We start from the raw sequence: 23,352 nt of genomic DNA on the forward strand, positions 1-23,352 counted from the left end.
TACGCTTAACACTGTACCTCTTCTCTGTTAGGTACTAGGTAGAGATGTTATTTCAGTGTCATGTTGGTGCGCAGGTTTTGGCAGGGAGGGAGTTCATTTACTTCACAGTGGCTGGTAGGGGGCTATATTTTGGATTTGTACTGAGAGCAGTGTTGATGACACAGGGGTGTTTTCATTATTGCTGGGCAGGGTTTGAGCAGTACCAAGGCCTTTGCTTCTTCTCACTCCACCCCACCAGCAAGTGGGCTGGGGGTGCACAAGGACTTGGGAGGGGACACAGCTGGGACAGCTAACCCCAACTGACCAAATATACATCCCACAGCTTGTGGCATCATGTTCAGCATATAGAGTTGAGAGAAAAAGAAGGAATAAGAGAATGGGCATTCGAGCATTGGCATTGTCTTCCCAAGTCACTGTTACACATGATGGAGCATGGCTTTCCCGGCTGAACACTTTTCTGTTGATGGGAAATGGCAAATTAATTCTTTGTTTTGCTTTTCTTGAACATGTGTCTTTTATTTCACTTACTCTACCATCTTTAACTGAACCAGTGGGTTTTCTCACTTTTACTGTTCTTATTTTCTCCCGAGTCCCATTCAAGGGGAGTAAATGAATGGCTGTGTGGGGCTTAGCCACAGGCTGGAGTCAAATTATGTTAGTGAGTTATACAATTAATATCATCCCGAGCCCCAAAGAGGCATTTACATTACCCTTTAACATGTATTTGGAGGTGCCCTATTTTTGAAAATTCAGTGTAAAAATCCTGCAGTGAGAGTGTAAGCTCTTGATTTTCAGTGTCATCTCCAAAAGGCTTTTTTAAAAGGCTTATTGGCTAGCAGCTGTTCATGGAATGAACCATCATGGTTTCATGCACATAAAGAATCCTTAGATTTCACATTAACGTCACCCCTTTTAAACTCAGTCATGCTATTCAGTTTCTCTAATGTGCAGACTTAGGCAAGCATACAAACCTACAGGTCTTTCTGTCATGGTAGAAGAAACATATATACAGATATTGAGCATGCAATTCTCCTTACCAGTTCCACCCTCTGCCCCCTGTCACATCTCTACTCAAGCTATTTCAATTGCAAATGAATATTTGCTAAACAATTGGCTACAGAAATGCTATCTTGAGATGCCTTTACCTATGCTACCATCTAATTGCTTACAAAATTTTCAGTTAGGTTATCTTCACTTCTTGAGATGTTCCCTCTGCCATATTTTTTCTCATATCTGCTTTTTAGTAAGTCAAGCACAAATCAATTTTCCTTCCTTTAAGAATGCACACACCAGTTCCAGAATCTTACTTTAAGTTGTCTTAAAATGATTTAAACTAGGGATTCAAGGCAGTCATCAAGGCTTTACTAACTTTACCTTTAAAGCACTCAAAGTGTTCATCAGATTTTTGCTTTCGGATCAAAGTGATAGAGCACACAAAGCAATTCAGCTACAATAATGCAAAGGTGCCCTCTGGGAAAAAGAGCCTAGATTTTCCATGTTAATGCTCATCCATTCTCTAGATTATATTGCAAAGCAAAAATTCAGAATGTTAGTCACACTTCAGGTTTCTCTCACCAGGTTAGATTTTCCATGCCTGCATGAAGCAAATGCCAGTTATATACCTAATCCATATGTAAAGCTGATTCTCTAGATTTGCAATAACAAGTATATGTGATCAAATAGATTTCTATGAGAATAAACACCAAGAAAAGTCAATGTTTCTTGTCTGAAGCCCTGTCTGTTTCTCAAAATTCTCCAAACCTTTAAAATTAAAGTATAACTATTTTAATAAAATACAGTAAGCAGATGTAGAAACACAAGGTTGTGAAAAAGATATATTTGGATGAAAGGAGTAAAAGATAGATTATTCTTCCTAAAACAATCTATTTCCAGAATTCTCTATAAAGAATTTGAAATAGTTTATAATTTTCAGAAGAATAAAAGGCAAAATAAAGATGCAGCAATTCTTCTGCAGGAGACATAAACTCAGTAAAGGCTTGACTATTTCTTCATGCCATGCTATTTGATAGCAAAATGAAAAAAATAAAATGCTGGCACTTCAAACTGGCAGTGTAGCTATCCATTTAAAACCCTGTATCAGATTACCAATACCATGTGATGTCTTATATAAAGCTGGATAACATTCATGATCAGTTTGTATCCAGTACAAAGCTCCTCATAAATAAATAGGGCTAGAGGCATGTTTTGATGGCAGAGGGCATCATACTGCTCTGTTCTTATTGAAAGATGGCCCTGGTTTAGTAAAGATATGTTTTGTTGGCAAAAAGTCTGCTATCATCTGGTTAAGTGGAAGGATGTTCAGACATGAAGCTGAAGCAAACATTTAAGCTTAATCTTGAAGGCAAGTGATTTACTTTGTAGCATTTCAAGGCTATTTATTTTACAGTACAGCAGCTTGTTTGCCTGGAATCAGTGTGACTCACAAAATCTTGTTATAATGCAATATTAGGAGGAGGAAAGTGAAAAATAAGAAAAAAAGAAAAGGAAGAAGAAACAGAGAAAGAGTTAGGAGTTAGAAATATAAGTAGAAAAAGAAATAAGGATTTAAAGAGAATGTTAGAGAATGAGAATATATCAAGTAAACATACATTTAACTTTATATTTCATTTGAACCCTTTATCAGAGCCCTTGCTTGCTCTGGCCAGCAGTGTCTCTTGCAAAGCTTCATAGGCATCAGTGGGAAAATTTCTGAGAATTACTGCATTTTAAAGTCACTTAGAAGTGGACTACATAGTCTTTCAGATGATAATTAACAGAAAAGATTAAGGAGTAGTCATAAGGAATATATATATTCTATAAACTCAAATATCAGAGTACCAAAAATATAGACTAGTATTAACCACTGGGAACTTAGAATTAATGGGTCTTTTAATGCATTTGGATTTATTCCACACACAAACACACAAATATTATTTTGCTTGCTATTTCACCCATTATTTTTCTATAGCAAAGTTGCTTAATTAACGGAAATTCTAAGTCTTCGTTCATCCCTTCCCTCCTGTTCCCCCTAAGTACACCTCTTTTTTTTACACTAACACTAGGAAAACATAATGCAGCTACTATTTTAAATGGAAGCAACTATTAATTTATGAAGATATTAGTTAACATAAATACAAGTAGTCAGTGCTGCATCTTTTATCAGAGCTTTGAGCTATTAGTTCCCATGCTGACTTGATCTGTTACCTTTGTTTATGTTACACAAACATGCCTAAGTGTTTATCTACCAGTTTAGCCTATCAATACCATTTTGTGAAGACATTTTCTCTGAATTATCGAGATCCTCATAAAATTTTTCAGTAATGTTACAAAGAATCTAACTGTGATATCAGCTTCAGTTAAGGAGACATTAGGTAGTCATTTATTCTAAATTCAGATTTGTGGTAATACATACATACAGCAATAACCACCTTAAAATTTATCTCATTTGAAAGACATGTTGCATTTCAGATTTCTATGTTGATATTAGGTGTTACCAGACATTTTATAATATGATCTGAGCACCTCAGTAATCTCTCACATTTTCCTTGGCTTAGCTTTTCCTAGGTGAGGGTTTTGCTGTGTAAATGGCTCACTGTTGCAACACAGAGTCAGTGACAGAGTACATGAGAGCTGAGGATCAGTTTTTGCATTTTCAGCAACCAAAGAAGGTGACAGGGTCCTTAAAAGGGGCTCATTTGAGTTAAAACTCAAAGATGCATCTGCCACCACAAGTCAATGGCCAACAGCCATCATCTCTTCATCATTTGTACGTAGATGTGACAACCTCCATCTGTCTCTGTTGCTTGAGCCCAAGCAATCACAGGATTTAGGGAAAACATGTAGATAGATGGAAGAAAGGCTTAAGACCTGTAAAAAGGATGAATTACTCTCTCATCCTCACTGACTGCAGTTTTAGTTGGTGGAATGGTAATACAAGTAACAGACAGAAGAAAAAGATTGAGAGCAGGGAGGGGGACAAGTGAAATAATCTCACACAGAATCCATTGCTGGCCATATCAGTCTCAGTCACATGCAGAAGTTGTGCTGCGAGGTTCGCATGTGGGGCAGTCAAACATAAGAAAAACTACTTTTCCTAGCACTGAACACTACCACAAGAACACATTTTAAAGTAAGTTGTTGGACTGCTTACTGGCTTTGGCTAAAGAAATTCATCACACTCTGTGAGTCCCTATACAAAGAAACAACCAATTCCAAAAAGTTCAGAGTCTCCCAGAGTCTCCCACTCCACTTTATTCAACACTTGAACTCCCCACAACTAGGGAAGAAACACAGGAGGATTGTATGTGCACAGAGTCCTTTCAATTTTTTAGGCAGGACCTGATGATATCTAAGAAAATGAGAAACAGAACCCATGAAAACTTGAAGCCTTTACACAAAAAAAAGACCTTTAATTAAAATAAGAGAATATTATACAAATCTCTCACAAAAGCTTTCCACAAATACATTCATTTTTACTCTCTTAACATTTGTTATTCCAGTATTTGCAGTTTTGACCTTTGTTTTTTTAAACAATTTTATTATGATGTGAATATTTTTTATACATTGCCATTGGTACATATCAGTCTACAGGAAAAAAAAAGAAGAAAAAATGTATTATTTCTGAAATAAAAAGGGGCACAAATTGCATTGTATTACTCTCTTTACTCATAAATGAAATACATTTTTTTTCTTTCAACTAGCTGCAGTTATTCAGAATTTAAGTATGCCTTCTAAGAGCACAAAGTGAGAATAACTTTTAAAATAAAGCAGCTGCAGCCATATTATACATTTGTAAAACAAATCCTCTGAGCTTTACTCTGACTACTACATTTGATGAATTTATCACCACATCCTTTTATCTAGTGTTCAACATCAGAGAAATTCTTTGATTTTGTAAGGAGCAGATACGAAGAACGATTCAGTTGCATCACAAATGAGATCAGGTTGCTCCTAACATCTAGGTATAAAGCACCAGAAATGTATTAACACTAAAAATAACTTGCAAAGACAGAACATGACAATGGAATTAAATAGCATGTGCAGACATACTAGAAAAGAAAATTGGTGGAGGAGCAAAGAGGTGCAGATCTTCCACCAGTCAATGCTCAGAACCCCTCCAGGAGCCGCCAGGTGTGGCTCACAGTAACCTGGCCATGGGACCTTTTGAAGTCACAGGTGATCTAGCAGCAATAACTGGTGTTTCAGCAGACAAAAGAAGCAGCTGCTTTCTTTAAGGGGTCTTACAATAAACCACATCAGTGGAATCCCTAAGCAGGTTAAGAGGTGAGGAGGTTGGTCTTTCTCAAAAACAGACTTGAACATGCCTAGAGACATCAGGGCAAAGTGGCCTAATCCATTGGTCATCACCTGGAGAGTCATGGATGGGGAAAGCCAGTCTGTCTGCTTGCAGATGATCACAGTCTCCTGTCTCATGTTCCCAAGGACATGCAGGCAGCTATTGGCCAGTTTGAAAGTTCCACAAAGCTCTTTAGACTTACAATTCCTCTAAGAGAAGTATGAATTCAGTAAAGGCCAGATAAGGCTGACTCTGTAATGTCCAGGGTAATGAAAAGTCCCCTTGGTTGTGTGCATTTCAGATGCAACCTTGCAGATGCCAGGGTGGAAGATGACAGCCTGGCATATTGGCTTGGCTGGTAGTCAGGTGCTGTCTAGGGAGGGGATAAGATGATGATGACCCACAAGGGAAGACCATCATGTAACACTTGTCTCTACCATGCCTCACAGTTGAGAGATTTAAGCTGCATATCCTCGATAGGCATAACCTTGCTATTATGTGCTTCCATCAGCTCAGTCCCCAGGCTCTTCCGTGATTAACTGAATAATTCCATTTGCAGGACATGATACCTAGCTCCACAGTTCTGGGGCACAGTACATTACTGGCACTGAAGTTAGGATAATCACAGCTCAATGGCCATGTTGCTTGTCTACATGATGGCACAACCCCTCAGGTCATTATTTGTAGAGGGCTCAAATCAGAAACTCAAATACTGCAATAACCTTAAAGCTAATCTTATCACATAACCAACAGACTTAAGTGGAGAAGATTACTGCTCTGTTCTGGTAGACTTGGATAATATCTCTATTGTTGTCCTGCATTTTGGCTATGAACTCTATAAAGCAAAAGAAAGAGAAGGAAATTTTAAAAAAATAAACAATAATATCCTGCCTCCTCTGTGATATACCACTGTACCAGCCTCTGCTCTCACCTTAAAATTTATATATTGTCTTTTACAAACAAGGAGATATTGCAGCTTTTACAGTACTTTTGAGAAGATACTTCATCCTCACACCAACTGGCAGCAGAGAAAAGCAACTTAGAAAACTGCTTTTTCATGGAGTAGGTGAGTAATAATCTATGAGAAACAAATTGTGATACTGCCACACCAACACATGGAAAAAAATCAGAATCATCACACAGCTAATTCAAATTGAAGGGTATTAAACAGGATTTGCTACAACTGGCTTGCACATTTTTTACACTGCATTCTTCAAAATGTTCCTTCAAGATGTGCAACTAATAGGCTAAATTGATGAAACTCTTCCAGATATCACAACAAGAAACAAATATAAATTGCTTGAGGTGTAAAAGACAATTTTAAAACATACTGACATGAGATTTTCAAATTACAACAATGTGTTTTAATTTTAAATTCAGGGTTGACTATATGAAGTTTCACCATTGCAATTTGGGTACCTGATCTTCAAAAGTTCTAAGTATTAAACAGCATTAAAGGTGAATGAAAAAGGCAGATATACAAAGCACACATGAGTATTTCTATATGGACTTCTACATACTTTCTTCTTACGGCCAAGATCACAAGTAATATATTCTGAATATATATTTGATAGTTTGAGTTCTTACTACCAAATGGAAATGCCAAATTTAAAATGGCAGAATGAAAAAAAAATTTCCTACTTCCTAGTCATAAATATGCCATCATAATATCTTTCTTTTTACTATACAGCTTCATTCCAATAATATAAAAAAGTCTTTTGTACACATGAAATTGTTGCTGATATTTTTTTTTTATTTATGAAATGATAAATTCTCCCTCACAGGTCTTCATTCTCATCCTGCAGAAATCTGATTGGCAGGTATACCCACACCAGAAACTATCCCTGTTATCCCAGGTGTATGATACAGAATGTGTTTCCTTTTATCATGACCCTGATAATATGAGCCATACTGCATAGTCTTGCTATGCAATATGAGAAGATATATAGGTGATCTCTTTCTCCATAGAGGGTTTACAGAGGCATGATTACTTTCTGTAGAAATATTTTACAAACCCTTTTTCAACTGTTAGGATATATATGTTGAAAAATTATATTTTTATAATAGGGTGAGTTTGATTCTTAATTGTCTTCTTGAAATTTGCCAATAATTTAATGTGAGTACAACTAAACTGTGAGGTTCATTTCATGTTTTTCTGTAGCAGGCCCAAAAATTTTATAGAGGCAATCTCATGGTTTTATGAGATAAATAATTGATAATGAATTTTTCTTCATTTTTGTGATATCAGCTCTGTGGATTGTTAGGTTCACAAACAACTTGAAAAATTGCAAGTGCCCAAGTTTTGCATTTGTTTTGCTGTTCAGACCCACAAGGCAACTCTTCTTGATCAATAGAGGTCCATCCTTTTTCCCACATCACACAGCACCGATGAAGTCAGCAGGGATGGGATGTGCCACCCTGCTCTGGGCTGCAGGCCATGAGCCAGCCAGCAAGCTCCTGCAGCCAAGGCTGTGTTTATTGCACCCTCTTCTACAGGGGCCACTGCCTCACTGGGGACAACTTCTGCTTTCAGTAGAACAGCAGCTCAGGTAATGAGAGGTGACATTTTTCAATAAGAATGCTTCTCGTGTTTTCATCAAGTATCTTGATACTAGCAAACAAAGCTAGCAAGCTTGTTCCAAAATGAAGCTTGCAGGCTGAGAGGAGAGGAAGAGCATTTACAATATGGAATTGATCCATTTTAAGCGTTCTAGTTGGCAAATGTGTTAGAGAAAAAAAAAATCAGAGTCTGCAATAGATATCTGGCACAAATCAGAAACAATATTTTGTAGGTGGGCCCAGCACAAAGCAAGGTCCATTAGGCTCAAAGGAGACTGCAACAGAACAATGGAAGCAGACAGGAAGTCTGCACTAATAAATATGCCCATTGGGCCTGTGCCACTGCCTAGCATGGCATAGATACATACAGAAGGATTATACACTAAATGGTGCAAGCACAGTCCAGTCCATCTGTCATAAACATTAAGTCCAAAGGCCACAGGTGCAGATGGCACTAAAAAGTAAAAATTACACCCAGACAGAGACCACTTCATGTAATATGGAGAAGAAAAAAACAATCCAGCAAAACTAAACAAAACAAAACAAAAAAAAATTCCACTGATTTGTTTCCAATCAATAAATGTTCTCAGAACGTCCTTGGCAATCTCTGCTTCTTCCTTTCCCGCTGTCATTGTACATGCATAACATAAATTTTATTTCACAAAAGTACTTTGAGCATTCAGGATCATTTTTTATTCAGTTAAGTAGATTTACCAGATATTTTGGCAAAATGCGAATAATTTAAAGTATGATTCAGTCCTTCATTCTAGTATGTTGAGAAGAGAATGCATTTTGCATTTGGAGAGGGAATGTTAGACTCCAGGTATATTTTGCTTGAGGAATGTTCCCATAATAAAAAGCTTAATAAAAAGGAGGACAATGTGCTTCTCTCCCCCATAGTCCAGATAAACAGAAAGGAAAGTTGCCTATGTCAAAGCTCTAAAGAACAAAGAATTTCTGGTTTTTAATAATTTCAAATAACGCTTGCAGAGGACATTGATTTCTCATACTGAAGTATCTTTAATACAAATGCTATATATCTGCAGATCATGTACATAAAGGTGGGTAAACACCAGAACATACTGTATCACAGTAACATTTAATTCACTATAATTTTCTTCTTTTACAATCACCACAGGCAAGTAACCAAATATCCAGAGCTAAATGGGAACAGACCACGCAAAAAGGGTACTAAAAACTCTTCCTCCAAGTGAAAGAAATCCTCATAATAAACTCTGATTCTTCAAGATTTTTTCTTTAAATACCAAATTGCATTCCAAACATGTGGAAGTCAGAATTTCAAGTTTGTTCTTTTTCAGCCATACTTTGAGGCAGTTGTAGAACTTGTACAAGCAGTGGTCAATTTGTCAGCTGATTAAAAGAAGAATGATAATTCTGTAGCAGCAGTTATGAAAGAGTTTTAAAATTCTAAAAGAATGCGTATATCTTTGATGGGCTTTTAGATAGTGTTTAACAAAGAAACAAAAGCCATCTAAAAACATAATCATATTCCAACTGTATAATCCCACTGAAATTCCCACTGGCAATCCTAGTGTTGTTTCAGAAAGAGAAGTAGTTTCATTGGTAACAGTCTCTTGAACTTTTTCTTGCTACAAGAATAAACCTTATCTTTCCATTTTAATCAGCATTGCCCATTGTGCCTCATTCACTTTGCGCATGAAATCTGACCTCTATAAATCAATAGAAGAAACCCTGATGCCTTTGCAATAGCAATATCTATAAGATTGTATGAGCAGATGTACAGGATGTGATGCCTTTTCCCTTCCTTCTGGACAGAGTTTGCGTAACTGGGCAGCAGAGACACGGTAATCACAGAAATGATTATGCATGCTGTTTCTTTGTTGTACTTGCAGCTAAGTACTGTAAAGATCTAATAATACAGAAATTAATCAACTGAATGCTGTTTACAAAACATTATATACTTAAAAAACAAAACCAAGTTGTACAGTTTTTAATTGTTAAGAGTTGCATACCCATTAAGCATGTTGAGTATGGACTCTACAAGAGATAAAAATGGGCAGCATCAACGTCATTTTCCTAAAGTCTTAAATTTAAATAATTTAGGAAAGGGGTTTTTGTTTTCTTTTTTAAATCAAAAAGTGTGAACAGTGACTTTGAAGACCTGTTTCTCCATGTAATACCAGAGGATTGTAGTATTTAAGTTTTGCCTTACAGCTGTGGTGGGATCCAATGTCTCATAACCAGAACACATTCCCATTTAATTCCCATTTAACAGCTGACTACCCAAAGTTATCTGGCTTTACCATGGATTAGAACTAGGGACTTTTCCAGTATCCAGTTTCTAAGTGTTTATTTCCACACTGATGCTGCAATGACAGCTGAGACTACAGCTACTCCTACTTGTTCTGTTTTCCCTGTCCTCAGTGACCAGGAATGACAAGAAAAAAAATTCCTATCTCATTGATAATGAGTTGCAACTGTGGTGCAACTGTGAGCAGATGAGACCTCACACTGCCATATTTTAAGTCAGCCAACTCTCATATTGTATATAAGAACTAATAAATGTGATGCCATATCCAGCCTTCTAACAAGGCTTGCTTATCACGGTCACTGTGGTGACATCTACTCACACAATATTAGAGTCCTCATTTCCTACTGGCTCAGAACTTAGGCAGAGTTTGCTCCCATTTCCATTCACACACTACTCCCAAGTAGCTCTGGCAGATGGGTTCTTGTGCCAGGATGTATGGACGGAACTTGAAGAGGTTTCAACCACCCATCACCACCCATTAGTGCGCATGCCCATATCTCTTCATCTCCCCTTGTGCCGCTGGACACCAACAGCAATAACCAAGGATCATGATACTGGTGTTGGGGCTCAGGAAAGCAACAAGGCTGCTTCCACCTGGAGTTAAATCAACAGAACAGGACATCCTGAAACTATCTGTGCAAAGTAAATAAAAAATATATTGAGAGATTATAAATGGAGACATTAATAAGCTCTATAGATGGTGCAGTGAAGAATGGGTGGATTTCACAGGCAGTCGAGAGACAGTCATATGGTCAGACTTCACAGATACTTGAAGAGGACCACTTCTGCTGAGTGCAGTCATGCTAGGTCAACAGTGCCCAGCGAACTGCAGCAGAAATTCCATGCAAGGCCATGAGCAAACTAGCAATGGTTTCAAAAATACTTGACTTAGCAAAGTGATACAGCAAACTGGGATCAGTGGGGGGAAAAAAAATTTGGACAGGTTGTTTTTTGGGAGGAGAGGAAATAGTACACCCGAGAGGGGAAAAAGAACATCTAAAAATGGTTTTTAGAAGTTATGCAAGTCCTGCGAGCAGTGCTGCCTTCTGGGTAGTCCTGCATTTGATGAGCCTAGCCTGAGTCAGGACTACAAACCAAACTTGTAAACAGACAATGCAAATATCAAGCCTGCTTCTGCAACAAGGAGGAAGCAATCTGGGCTGAGGTATTTTCCTTGGCCTAAAAGGGCAACATCTGGACAGGACAGATTGAACATTCTGGCACAACTCCAGGACTGATTACATTGGTATCTTCCCAGCCACTTCCTAGTATCTTTCACAGCATAAATCCCGACAGTAAAAGATTGATTATAATGTAGTCTACATTCCCGAGTATTTTCTAACACTGATCCAAGAGGTTTCCTTTCTTTCCTTCTACTTTTAGGTCCCAGTCCTCACTGTTAGTCATGTTGATTTGGTGTAAGAAAAAGGTAGTCTTACAAATATTTGTTAGTCACTCTCTTTGTTCTACTGTTTTCACTTCCAAGCAAAAATGCATCAGATTTCTCGTGATTTCCTTTACACAGTTCTTTCTTCCACGGCAAAAATATTCACATAAAATTTCAGGGAAAAAGAAAAAAACAGAGGATAAGCACCATCAAATCAAACCAAGGTACAGCTCAGAATCCATGGCCATCTTTTCCCTATCAACAGCATTTACCACACTGGCCAAACAGCTGTACTCTGTAAATTTCCATCATTCCAGGAACAACTCAAGAACTACTCTGCAGGAAGAATCTTCCCAGCAGACATAGGAGCTTCAGAGACCTGAATAGGCCCTCAAATGCCAAATTTTTTATATTTTTCTTTACTGTCTATGCGAAAGCAATACTTTACCCTTACAAATTAGTAAACTACTTAAAAATTACTGTCTAACATGAGGGGAATCTCTTGCAATGTTTAATGTTTCATTGGAGCTGCTTAGCCGCCCAAGCTCACCTGATGCATACAAATGGTGAACTTGTTTAGGAGGCAAGAGGCACTGTCCACTTACAAGGAAAACGTTATTTCAGAAGTTGCCACAAGTTATTTTCTCAGGATTGCTCTGCCTAAAAATGATTTTTTTTTTTACCTGCAGGCATCTCTTTTCTAGATTAAACAAGTCCTGCTTTTGCAGAGCTTCTTCACAGGACATATACTGCTGCCTCCAACCATCTTCATAGTTCCCTGCTGAACTTGCTCCAGTTGATCAACTTCTGCCTTGAATGGAAGTACCCAGAACTAGATGCATCATTCTAGATGTGGCTTAATTTGCACCAAGTATAAGAAAATCACAACTGTCTGTGTCTACTGGTAGTCTGCTGTTGACACAGCCCACTGCTTTTATCCCTTCATCACTGTCCACACAAAATGCTTAACTCACTGTCCACCAAGACACTGAGGAAGTTACTGAACCAGGGTGGGCTTCTGGACAGTCCCCTAAGGAACTCAGATAAAAAGATGGAGTATGCACCATTAACCCCTGGAATTCAATGTTCCATCTGTTTTCTACTCAGGTACCTGTCCATCCATCTAGTCCATAAATACATTGCATCAATATTAGGATGCCATGGGAGATTGTGCTAAAAAACCTGCTTAAGTCAAAGAAGATGACATCCCCTGCCCCCCTTTAACAATAATCCACTCAACCCTGTCATTTCATTGCAGATTCTACAGTGTTGGTTAAGAATTAAAATCCATGCTACTCCAGATCCTTTTTTCATAAAAGAACATGATATGATCATACAATACATAAACATTCATATTCTCTGTGGTCATCTTTACCACCAAAATTAAGCTGCCAGAAAATCTTTACTCATATGTTTTCTCTGAAGTAGCATAAATCTGCTAGCAAAATGGAATATCTGTGACACATGCGATCACATGATTAACACTTCTAGAGGAGCGCTACTAATAAAATTATTACCGAGAAAATTAGAAAAAAATATTTCTGTGAGTCAAGTTCATAGAAAATATGTTTCAGTTTCATGCTGTTTAAAGCTGCAGATAGTATTTTTTCAGATTTTTATCCATATTTCATCTAATTTTACTGAAGTGTTTTCTTAAGTTTAACTCCTTAATTCCTGGGGAAAAAAATGTCCATATTAACTTGTTGAGATCACAATATATATTGATGAGATCCTAAGTATTATTTCCGTGCAGAAATTTAATAATTTTTTGTACAGATTCATATACACATATAGATCTAAAATATATTGATAAAAATACAACATATAAAATATAGATAACATTTTTTCAGAAGAGCACACTTCTTTTTCTGGACCAATGTGAAATCCCCCAAAAATAGTAACACAATGTATTTAAGTAACAGCTATTTATTGTATTTTTGCAGGGTTGGGAAAACCTAGTGTGTAAAATTGAAACTGTGATGTGCCATCAAAATTAAAAAGGAAAAAGTAAACCATGGAAAAATAACAAAAAGAAAATGTACTTATTAAATATTTTCTATTCTGCGAAGCCTATTCTTAATAACTCCTTGAACTATATTCACTAATCACAAACATCCACTACAGAAGACCTTGATGTCTTATAGAGTGTTGATAGAAAAGTTATTCTGTACAGCAGAGCAAATTATAGGATTCAGTGTTAGACAAGACTTGTTAAAAAAAATATCTTTTGAAGTGATTTTGTTTGTAAATATAAACATGAATATGTATTACAAAAATTGAATATTAACATTTTATTTACAGTTAGCAGTGAGTATTAAACCCTTAGAAATACATATGTGTAAGAGAAATAACAGAAATTTTCTAGGAAAGGGGAGTGATTTTCAGAATTTCTACAAAGCCTCAATACTGCATATTCCTCAGATTTAATGCTGAGGTCATATAGTTCCTTAGCTTTAGGTCACCACAACCCATAAGTTGGTTGCTTATTTGTTCTGCTCCCAGGATTTGTAAGACACTCAAAACTTGTACCAGCTCTGTATGGATTTCACTGTGAGTCAAAGAATACCAAGACTTTAGACTGGAGTCTAAAGTTTGTTCTTGACAAATGAGAAATTGAAGAAATGAAAAACAAAAGCCTAGTGTTGACTTGAGATCCACAGTGAAAAGAATGGGTAACAAACTCCCAACAGAAATCCAGGATAAAGTGAAAAACAGCCAAACTCAGCTACATGATCCAGTCTAATATAATCAGGGGAAAATACCATTTCTGATTCTTAAAGCACATTAGGAATAAAGGTGCTTTCATAGATATGTTTCAGTAAAATGATAGAACCACCTAAAATGAAACTATATATTGACATTTTCGTGAGCTATATGTCTACATTTCCCAAAATCATACCTATTGCTTTGGCTGTCCATTTATTCATGAAATGGGTGAAAAATCTATATTTTTTCTCCCCTATCAAATGTTTAAAATTAGGGTTTATTTGCCTACATATATCATTTCAATTTATTTGCTCTAATTTATTTATTTCGCAATCCACAGATTGATAATGTAATTACCAGCAAGAAGCCTGAATTTATTGGTGCAAATGCCACAGTTTCCTTGTTTACATGAGGAGATTTTCACTAGTGTTGCTATCTCGGGCACTGATCATCACTGCCTGGATCAGTGTTATTCCCATCTGGACACAAGCCCACATATTTTTGATATGTGCCTAAACAGCATAGAAAGCTTCATAGCTGAATGACAGATACCTTCATTTCAGGTAACATAAAGACACTGGTACACTCATATGCAATAAATATGAAGAAACATATCCCTGAGTTAAACAAACACAAATGTGTTTATATAGTGGCAGGATCACTTAATATGCATAGCTACTTTGCAGGGAAGAACTTATAAAAAAATAGATCAAAGACATCAGAAGAGAAGAAAAAAAAAAAAAAAAAGAAAGAGAACATGATGTTGCTATACCTGTATGTATGAATGTAATAACACAATCAAGAAAATATCAAACACTGATCTATGACAGGCTGGGAACTTCAGTGATAAGATAGATCTTCTGTTTCTTGGTCATGAATAGCTTGGCTGCAATCTTCTATCTTTGGTCAGGATGCAGATAAGAACACCAAACTTTTCGTATTGCTTTACACTTGATTAAACTACACATTTTCAGCAATATTATTTTGGTCTCAGAATTTTGGGGGTTTGTATTCAATATGTTATAATTTTTTTAAAAAAAATGAAAAAACAAAGAAAAAAGCGAAAAAGCAGCAGATGATGAAATTTAAGAAACACACTTCATTGAAGCAAGAGTCCACTTGGACTTGAGGACTTAACATCAAATGCCTAAAACCAAAGCACTGAGTATTATAAATAGTACCTTAATTTCAACCACTGCTCTACTTTTCAGAAAAGGCATTTGAGGAGAAGGGCTCCCTCCTAAAAATAACTAATGAAGAGAATCAGTTACTGCAATTGAGCACTTCCACTGTGGCTTAGTTAATACAACTTCTCACAGCCTTTTTAACCAACAAAAAATGAGAGAGATATGTAAAAGCAAATCAGAAAATATCGTTTGTCAAAATGCTATGGACAACAGAAGCCTATGTGGGCCAAGAAGCTGGATTTGACTTTTGGATTCAAGACTATTTTTTCAAAACACAATCAAATCCAGGAGTGAAATCAGTAGTTAAAGTTATTTCTTCAGTTTTAAATAAGAACTGAATTGAGAGGAATTGAGTGCTAAGTTTTAGTAAAAATTTGGACTCATACTGGAAATTTTCATTTGACATACCATCAGCTGTATGCCACTCAAATTGGATCCTGTGTTATGAAAGAAATGAGATTCTTCTGGTCTCACCACTGATTCAAATTGTGAAGAAGCACTTCATTGACTTCAGCAAATCCAGTACTTTATGCTACAAGTATAAAGGGAAATATTGACATGAAAACCCGTGGATTGGAAGACCTGTGTGTGATGTTACACAGAGGATTGTAGCAAACACATATCACGGGTCAGATATGCAACAGCAGCTGATAACACCTCTCTCTCCTTCCCACCTCAATTTATACTGCTGATAGTTGCTGCAGTTAGCAGGGAATCCCTCCCCTTCAGTAATCCTCTCTTTAAAGCCCCTGGAGCTTCCTTCACGCTCATGGCACACAGCACAAGTGCTTGTGAGGAAGGGTTGCAGAGTCTCTGTCTGGTTCTCGTCACTTTTAAGAGCATGATAAAGCAAATGAAAAGAAAGTATGATTTTCAAAGGTGTTGGATTCTTTCCAATGCCTCCATAATCAATTTAAAGAACCACATAAAAGGTAAGCAGAACAAGTGAAGAGGATTTTCAAGAATATTGACTCTCTGTGCGGCTCTACTCTCTTTAAAGGTACAGGAAATTTCACCCTAACATCACAGACAGCAGACGTAAATTGGTATCAGAATCAAAGTAGAACATAACCCCTTTTATCTGGTGATAATCTTTTTTGCAATTCCTTGATATTCAACAATCACAATTCAATAGCAAGCTACTTTTCAAGCTACTTAGTTAAAGTGTAAGGAAATAGAATGGGGACAGACAGGTTGCTCTTTCTAGATCCACAGAAAGCAGTTTGAACAGAAGCTTTTCAGAGAGAAGATTTTGCAGCTAATATATATTGAAGGATCTTTTCATGCACAGACCATAGGCAGTGATTCTTTTCCTCGTTTAAATCACAAAAGGAAACCACGAGCAAACAATGGCTTTAAAAAGAGAAACAAAAGATGATTCAACTTTATATACAAAGTCTGCCTCCCCACAGCCCCCTGCATATCTATGTATGCACATGAAGAAAAGGCTTTTAAAACACCACATAACGATAATTATTTAAATTTTTTTCCAATAATGAGAAAAATTTTGCTGTTACTCTAACTTCAAATATTTGAAAACTTGTTCCCTAAAAATTATACTTTCTCCTATTTTTTTTTCTTTGCTACATAGCCATCATCTAGATGTAGTTATCACTACAGCATATGTAATCAGTATTAAATATTGGTTTCAATAATGATTCCACCAAATAAGGTTTCCAGCATCTATCTGCTAGCTATAACATGAAACAAAATGTGTTTTGTTAATTAAATTGATCTATTTAAGCAGTGTAACATTATCATATTATCACAAGTATGTTTAATCTATCTTTTGAAGAGGATAAGAATATTGCCTGTAAGCCACTGTAAGCTTTTACTCCATTTTAAAGGAAAAGTTAAGGATCAAAAGTAGAGAGCATAAATACACAAAGCCTTGGCACTCTCCTTCCATTTCAGCACTCTGCACTGACCTCTACCGGTTTCAACACTTTAGGTTTCATCAGTATGAAACAATCCACTTTCATTGAACTTCTGCACTCTTTTCCTCAAATTCTGGGATGAAGTAAATTGCATCCCACCCTGCTAACTTCTCCCTGACTGAAGGTCATAAAAAGATCAAGTTAACACCTATTGGTGGCAGTTTAGTGAATGAGACACTAGGAAAAATCATCTGTTAAAAATCCTCCTCAAAGTATCCATGCAGTTGTAGGTAGATATTAAATCTGAAAACTCTATATTAACACATTTATTAATTTGTTATATTTTTAAAATTTAACTGCTATTTCATGTCTCATGTGGTAATTAGATGTTTGCTTTATAAAATCTTGGTTTTTATTATAGAATTCCAAGCATCTGACCTATGATGAAACTCAGAAGTACTACGGCAACACAAATACCAAAGTTGTGAATGTAAATTGAACATCTTTAGTCATCCCCATTTGAAATACTTCTGCTTCACAGACCATGCTTCTATGTAGAAGGTTCTTCAATACAAATACTTGCTTTAATTAGGGCAGACCTTGCAGCTTTTATAACCACACAGCAATGAATTGAAGTACAGTAGAAGTCTTGGCAATATAAAAGTATCACTGTAAAAGCTTTGTCAAGCCAAAGTCATTACCTGGTCTTACTAGGAGGAGGGATGTACCCACCACATCTTTTATACAACCAAATGAAGTTCAAACAATCTATTTTTTAACTGATCACAAGAAAAAACAAAGCCCTAGCTCTTTATGTGTTTTACAGTAAAAAGCAAGGCTAGTTAGTCATAAGTAAATGAGCAAACTTTTCCATCCTCATTAACCAAAGAACACTTTCGTTGTCAGCAAAACCCAAAACTTTCCAATTTTAAAAGCATATTTTTAGATCTCTTTTTTTATGAAATTCTTTAAATAAGAATAACAGTTTTGCATATCATGAGAACTTCCTTTCCTCTCACCACTCCACCACTGACTGGAAATAAACTTTTAAAATTTTTAAGTTTGTTAAAAAAAACCTAACAAAACAAAAACAAAGAAGCTTTGTTGTTCTGTTGATATAGATAGTAAAGCAGATTGCATATTAGTAATTCCATTCAGAACAGCAAGATCCCTATTATACATGAAGGTTTTTTTTTGTAAAAATGCATTTTTCTTTCATTCTCCATAAATACCTTTCTAGACCCTGAATCTGAAACAAATCACTCAGATATTCAGCATGAATCCATAATATATTATACTGTATAAAATATTTTGTACTATATCTGAATCTGACATCCTCTTTATTTTGGTTGGTTTTAAATCACGTTCTCCAACTTGCGGAACACTCGTATTTCTTTCCCTTCTTTTACTGCAGCTGAAGCTCGCACCACTCCATCCTTTCAGTGCCAGGAACCCGGGGCAGCCCCCAGGAGAAGCCCTGGAGGTCCGGGGCAGCCCGGAGGAGCTGGTCCCCCCGTGCTGGCCAGCAGAGGGAGGAGAGGGGGTGTCCACACCACCCGCAGCCCCCAGGGCACCGCACCCCCCTCTGCTCTGCCTCCAAGCACGGCAAAAAAGCAGCAGCCCCAGCTCCACTGTCTGTGATGAAAACCCACTCCTGGTCCTGCCCAGGGAGCTCGGTGACACTGCTTTGTGTGGCTTTCTCTCTTACCTTCACCCAGTGGCTGAGGATGGGTGTCCGCAAGGTTGACGTTGCCTGGTCTTGCTGGGTTTGCCACCGCTCCGATGCTCACGCTGCTGCTCCTAGGACTTGGATGAACAACTGGATCTGCTCTGCTTGCTCTGTGCTGTGTTAGAAAGAAAACACTTTGATGCTCTAGACCTGGGCCTTTGCTCAATGAGCAAGTACATGATCGTTCTGAGATTTGCAGATCAGCCTCTTTTTCCACATGTGGGAAATTAAAATCTCATTAAGACTTCCTAAAACTCACAGAGGAGTGAAAGACATTGATTTTCACTGAACAAGGTGTGGACTGGATCACCATGAGACCATCTTCTTTCCAAAAGGCATTTTAAAGCAGCATTTTCGGTCAGCTCTGCGCAAAATATTCCACAACAGCATCAATAACTTTTTTCCTTACCTCTGGTATCCCAGTGAGGTCACATTCTGTTAAAAACATCCTGTCAAGCTTGGTACAAAAGGGCTCCAAAGAATCAGAATGCAGAAGCTATGCAACTTGCTGACTAACTTTGCTCTGTGTTATTTACCAACCACACAAAGAAAATGCTGTCTATTCAAAACACAGTTCAAAACTCTCTTCACAGAAAGTGAGTGAACAAACAGTCCCATGTCCGATGCTGTAGTCACATCTCCCATGAGGCCCGGTGATAGCTCTGGGGCATGGGACGGAGTGACACCACCAGTAGTCACTACAAGGCACTTTTGTAAACAAGTTGTGTGTGTGTGCAGAGAAGGAGGAGGAGGAGGAGGCTGGTGTTACTCTTCCTCTGTGTTAACATTATGCTTTATTTGCTTTATCAGGTTGAAACAGAACTTCAGTCTTGCTTAATCTACTGAGTGTATTTGCTGTAGCCCTTGCACAGGATTTTCCTCATTATAACCTCTATTTTCTTCCAGAAGGGATCTAAAAGGAACATATGGAATTTGTGCAGGATCTAGATTTGGAACCCTGGAGCTCAGTTAAGTAGCAGAAGTTAATTCAGAATCTTCCAGACTCATCAGAGAAACTCACAAACTCAGCGACTTACTCTACTTCATGACCAAAAAAAACCCCCAAATGGTCTAAATATTATTTTAAATTTATCTATTCTTTGTAAAGTCTTACCCCACTAGTCACTCCGAAGCCCCACCTTGGCAGAGAAGCAGAAATGTCTTTTTTGGCCCCCTATAGGAAGATAATTACCATACACACCCAGAACTTCCAGTACTGATCACTGGCCTCTACTCACACCAAGCCACTACAGTGCCTTTCCTCATACTTACAATAAATCACAAACAACTGTTTCCAGATTTGGAAGATTAAACAATTGCTCTCATTAATCCCTTTGTAATTTCTTTCTTTAATTGTCAGACCAGCTCTAGAATCCTATTTTTGCCACACAATCCAAACCATCCTCACTTCTTATCTCCAAGTTGTGCCTTCCCATGCTTGATTTTTTTTTTCCTTAACAGTTCTTTAGTAAATATTTTTTTTGATATGTTTTCAAAGGTCTAAAAGACAGGTGTTATAAAACACCTGCAATGTTGGTTTGTAAGAGGAAAATATGAGTCATGGTGACATTATGTGGTAAAATAAACTCAAGTCAGAATTTTCTTTTATGGGGTCTTGATCTGCACCTTTTACAAATGTTTATAGGTTTGTGACATAGGTCATTCCAAATCTATATCCCAGGAAAAGGTATCATTCCAGGTATGACATGAAGCACATTCAACTGCTGATATTCTTCAATAGCTGAATGGTCCATGACCAATAATTGGATAACAAAAGTACAGCTTTTAAATGGTAAAGGTTTTCTAGAAATACATTAACCCTTAAGATGCCTAGATACATTTCTATCATGCAAACTTGAGAACAATGTCTCTAAAATACTAATGGTGAATGATCTTACAGGTAAAATTGTCCAAGTAACTCAGGACTTTTAAAACAAATATGATTGTTTCTCAGTATTCAACAATCAACCAGCTTTTGGTTAGAGCTGTGCCTTGTCAAGTAATACCATTTTCCAAAAGCAACTACTTACAGGTATCAAGTGAACCTTCACTTGTCCATAATAGCTGAAAACACTATACCTGTTGTTATTGCTTTTTAGTCAAGATTTTAAGAAACCAATAGCAAGTTGTCCCCTGATCTTTGGGGATTTTTTATATTTCAAGTTTACAGTATAAGTTCTTCTCATCTCATTAAAATTAGTAATTTTCAATAGCAAAGTAGTCTTCCCCTTTCCCAATAACCTCAATTTTCCACTTTATTTTCCATATCTCAGGAACATATACCCTGCCTACTAAAATACTGCAGAATGCAGTAAGTTGATAATTTTCACATATCACTATAAGGTCAGAAAGTTCATAATCCCTGTTTTATGGACTAGGAAAACCTTAGTTCAGTCTTCCTCTTAAGCTTTTTCTGAGCCCAAGTAGCTATTTTTGAATAGGTCAGAACCTATTCAAAGAAGGCTGAACACAAGAGCCAGGTCTATAAAACGTTAAGCCTCTCAAGTCCAAGTATCTGATGAGTTTTTCTCTTCTGTTCCTGATCCTGTAACAAAATTTTGAAAGGTACACTTTATTTTTATAGGGAACTCCATCAAACTACATGAGTGAAAGGAATTTAGCAATCAGAATTGTGTTCAGATCATACTCCTTCATATAATTCCAAGATAATTTTTTTTTTTTTAACTTTGTTGATCTTTGTGGGTCCCATCCAACTCAGTATATTCTATGACTCTACAAAAATCAGCAACACTGTTGTAAGAGACCAAAAAGTGGAGTTGTCGCTGTGTTAGAGAGACAGTTTCATGTTCTCTGGTTTAATGCAGCGAATTTCTGTTCTTTGATGCACCTGAGGTTATGTGTGCCAGAAGCTCTTTTTGTCACTTGCAAACTGACATTCTATGGCCCACACACAGAACGGCATTCATTGAAGGGTGCCCTTTATCCACTGTCCTTCCTTTGAATCCTTTCTAGAGGTAGACATCTGATCTCCATTTTTGAGATCTGGACTGTCAGTGACTCCATTCAACCTCAGAAGGATAATCAGGTTATTTTAGTCACGAGTCTCAAAACTGAGACAGCAAAGTCAGGCTCAGATTAGAAGTTCCTCCTATCTACTTGCAATCTATTAATTTAACAAGACCAGCTGCAGTCTACATGTGTGCTTTTCAAGAATTTCCATATACTTCAGTCTCATGGAGAGAGGGTTAGAAAGTTTAAGTTTTGACATTGATTGGCCAAATCCCTCACATGGGAGCTAAGATGTGAGGCTAATAACATGTTTATTGCCAAAGACTCTTCTCCCTCTCCCAAATGGCTCCACCAGGGAACTGGGATGAAGAAAGATTGATACTAATTGTGCACAGAGAGGACACCTAGCTGTAGTCACCAGCCTGATACAGAATTCTCTGGGGATGACAGGCAAAGCTGGCAAACAAAAATGGAAAGAGGTAGAAAGAGAAAAAGGAACAAAATGCTGTTTCTGGTTATTCACAAAATTTACCCATGACTTTAAAAAAATCAAAATACACACACAAACACACAAAAAAAAAAATCAGGCAGGTCGTGGATAAAACAGGTATCTCATAACTCCAGGAACAACATGGAATACCAACCAGTCACATGCTCCCATCAGGTGATTTAAAAAATAAGACAAAAATAGATTTTTAAAAATCCCATGCTTTCTCCTGTTCCATGTAATTACCATGAATTACAGTCTGGAGTTATTCTGTAGCGAAAGTTGAGGGGACTGAGGTGAATTTGAAACAGATAAAAGCTGGGTAAACCACTCCAGTAGTCAGGCTCATGCAAAAGTACCTAACCAGAAACAAATGCTGCTGATGCTTTTGTTCTGGTCTTTTACTGAAGCTAATTCTGGCCTTCTGATGTGCCTCCTATAGGTTGCCTCTGCCAGGCAACTGTTCATGTGCTCACAGTCCCAACTGCTAGCATCACATTTATTTATTTATTTATTTTCAACCCAAATAAACTCTTAATGGCTTAACATAAAACATTTGGATTTTTTCTTTTTTGAAGCACACTAAATAATAAAAAAGCCAGAAGCACAAAAGGCCATACGGGAATGAAAGGGATGATTGTTCAAAGCCCTATTAAAAGGTTTGTTGCTTTATTTATATATTTTTTTAACAACACAATTTCAGAGCCTTTTAAAGAAGACTCCTCCTACCCAGTTGCCTGCCAAGATAGTACTTAGCTGAGGGAGGGAGAGCCTGCTCTTTAAAAGAAGATGGTATCTATTAGAGAGAGAAAGGAAAGAGAGATATATAAAAAGGCTTTCCCAAAACCAGTTGTCCAGAAG

General features: G+C 37.1%; 1 protein-coding gene across 1 annotated transcript in view; it reads right to left on the bottom strand.

Annotated features, from left to right (window-relative positions):
* The window catches only part of ST18 (ST18 C2H2C-type zinc finger transcription factor), a 169,458-nt gene extending 149,689 nt beyond the window's left edge, over positions 1 to 19,769 (bottom strand). The window contains exons 1-2 of the mRNA XM_038127386.1: positions 19,444 to 19,769; positions 19,014 to 19,149 (exon numbers count right to left, since the gene is read on the bottom strand). Coding sequence (XP_037983314.1) covers positions 19,014 to 19,149; positions 19,444 to 19,482 — 175 coding nt within the window. The 5' untranslated portion in view covers positions 19,483 to 19,769. The remainder of the gene's footprint in view (positions 1 to 19,013; positions 19,150 to 19,443) is intronic.
* Positions 19,770 to 23,352: the final 3,583 nt, after the last annotated feature.

Source organism: Motacilla alba, chromosome 2 (genome assembly GCF_015832195.1).
Source record: "Motacilla alba alba isolate MOTALB_02 chromosome 2, Motacilla_alba_V1.0_pri, whole genome shotgun sequence".
NCBI classification, from domain to species: domain Eukaryota; kingdom Metazoa; phylum Chordata; class Aves; order Passeriformes; family Motacillidae; genus Motacilla; species Motacilla alba.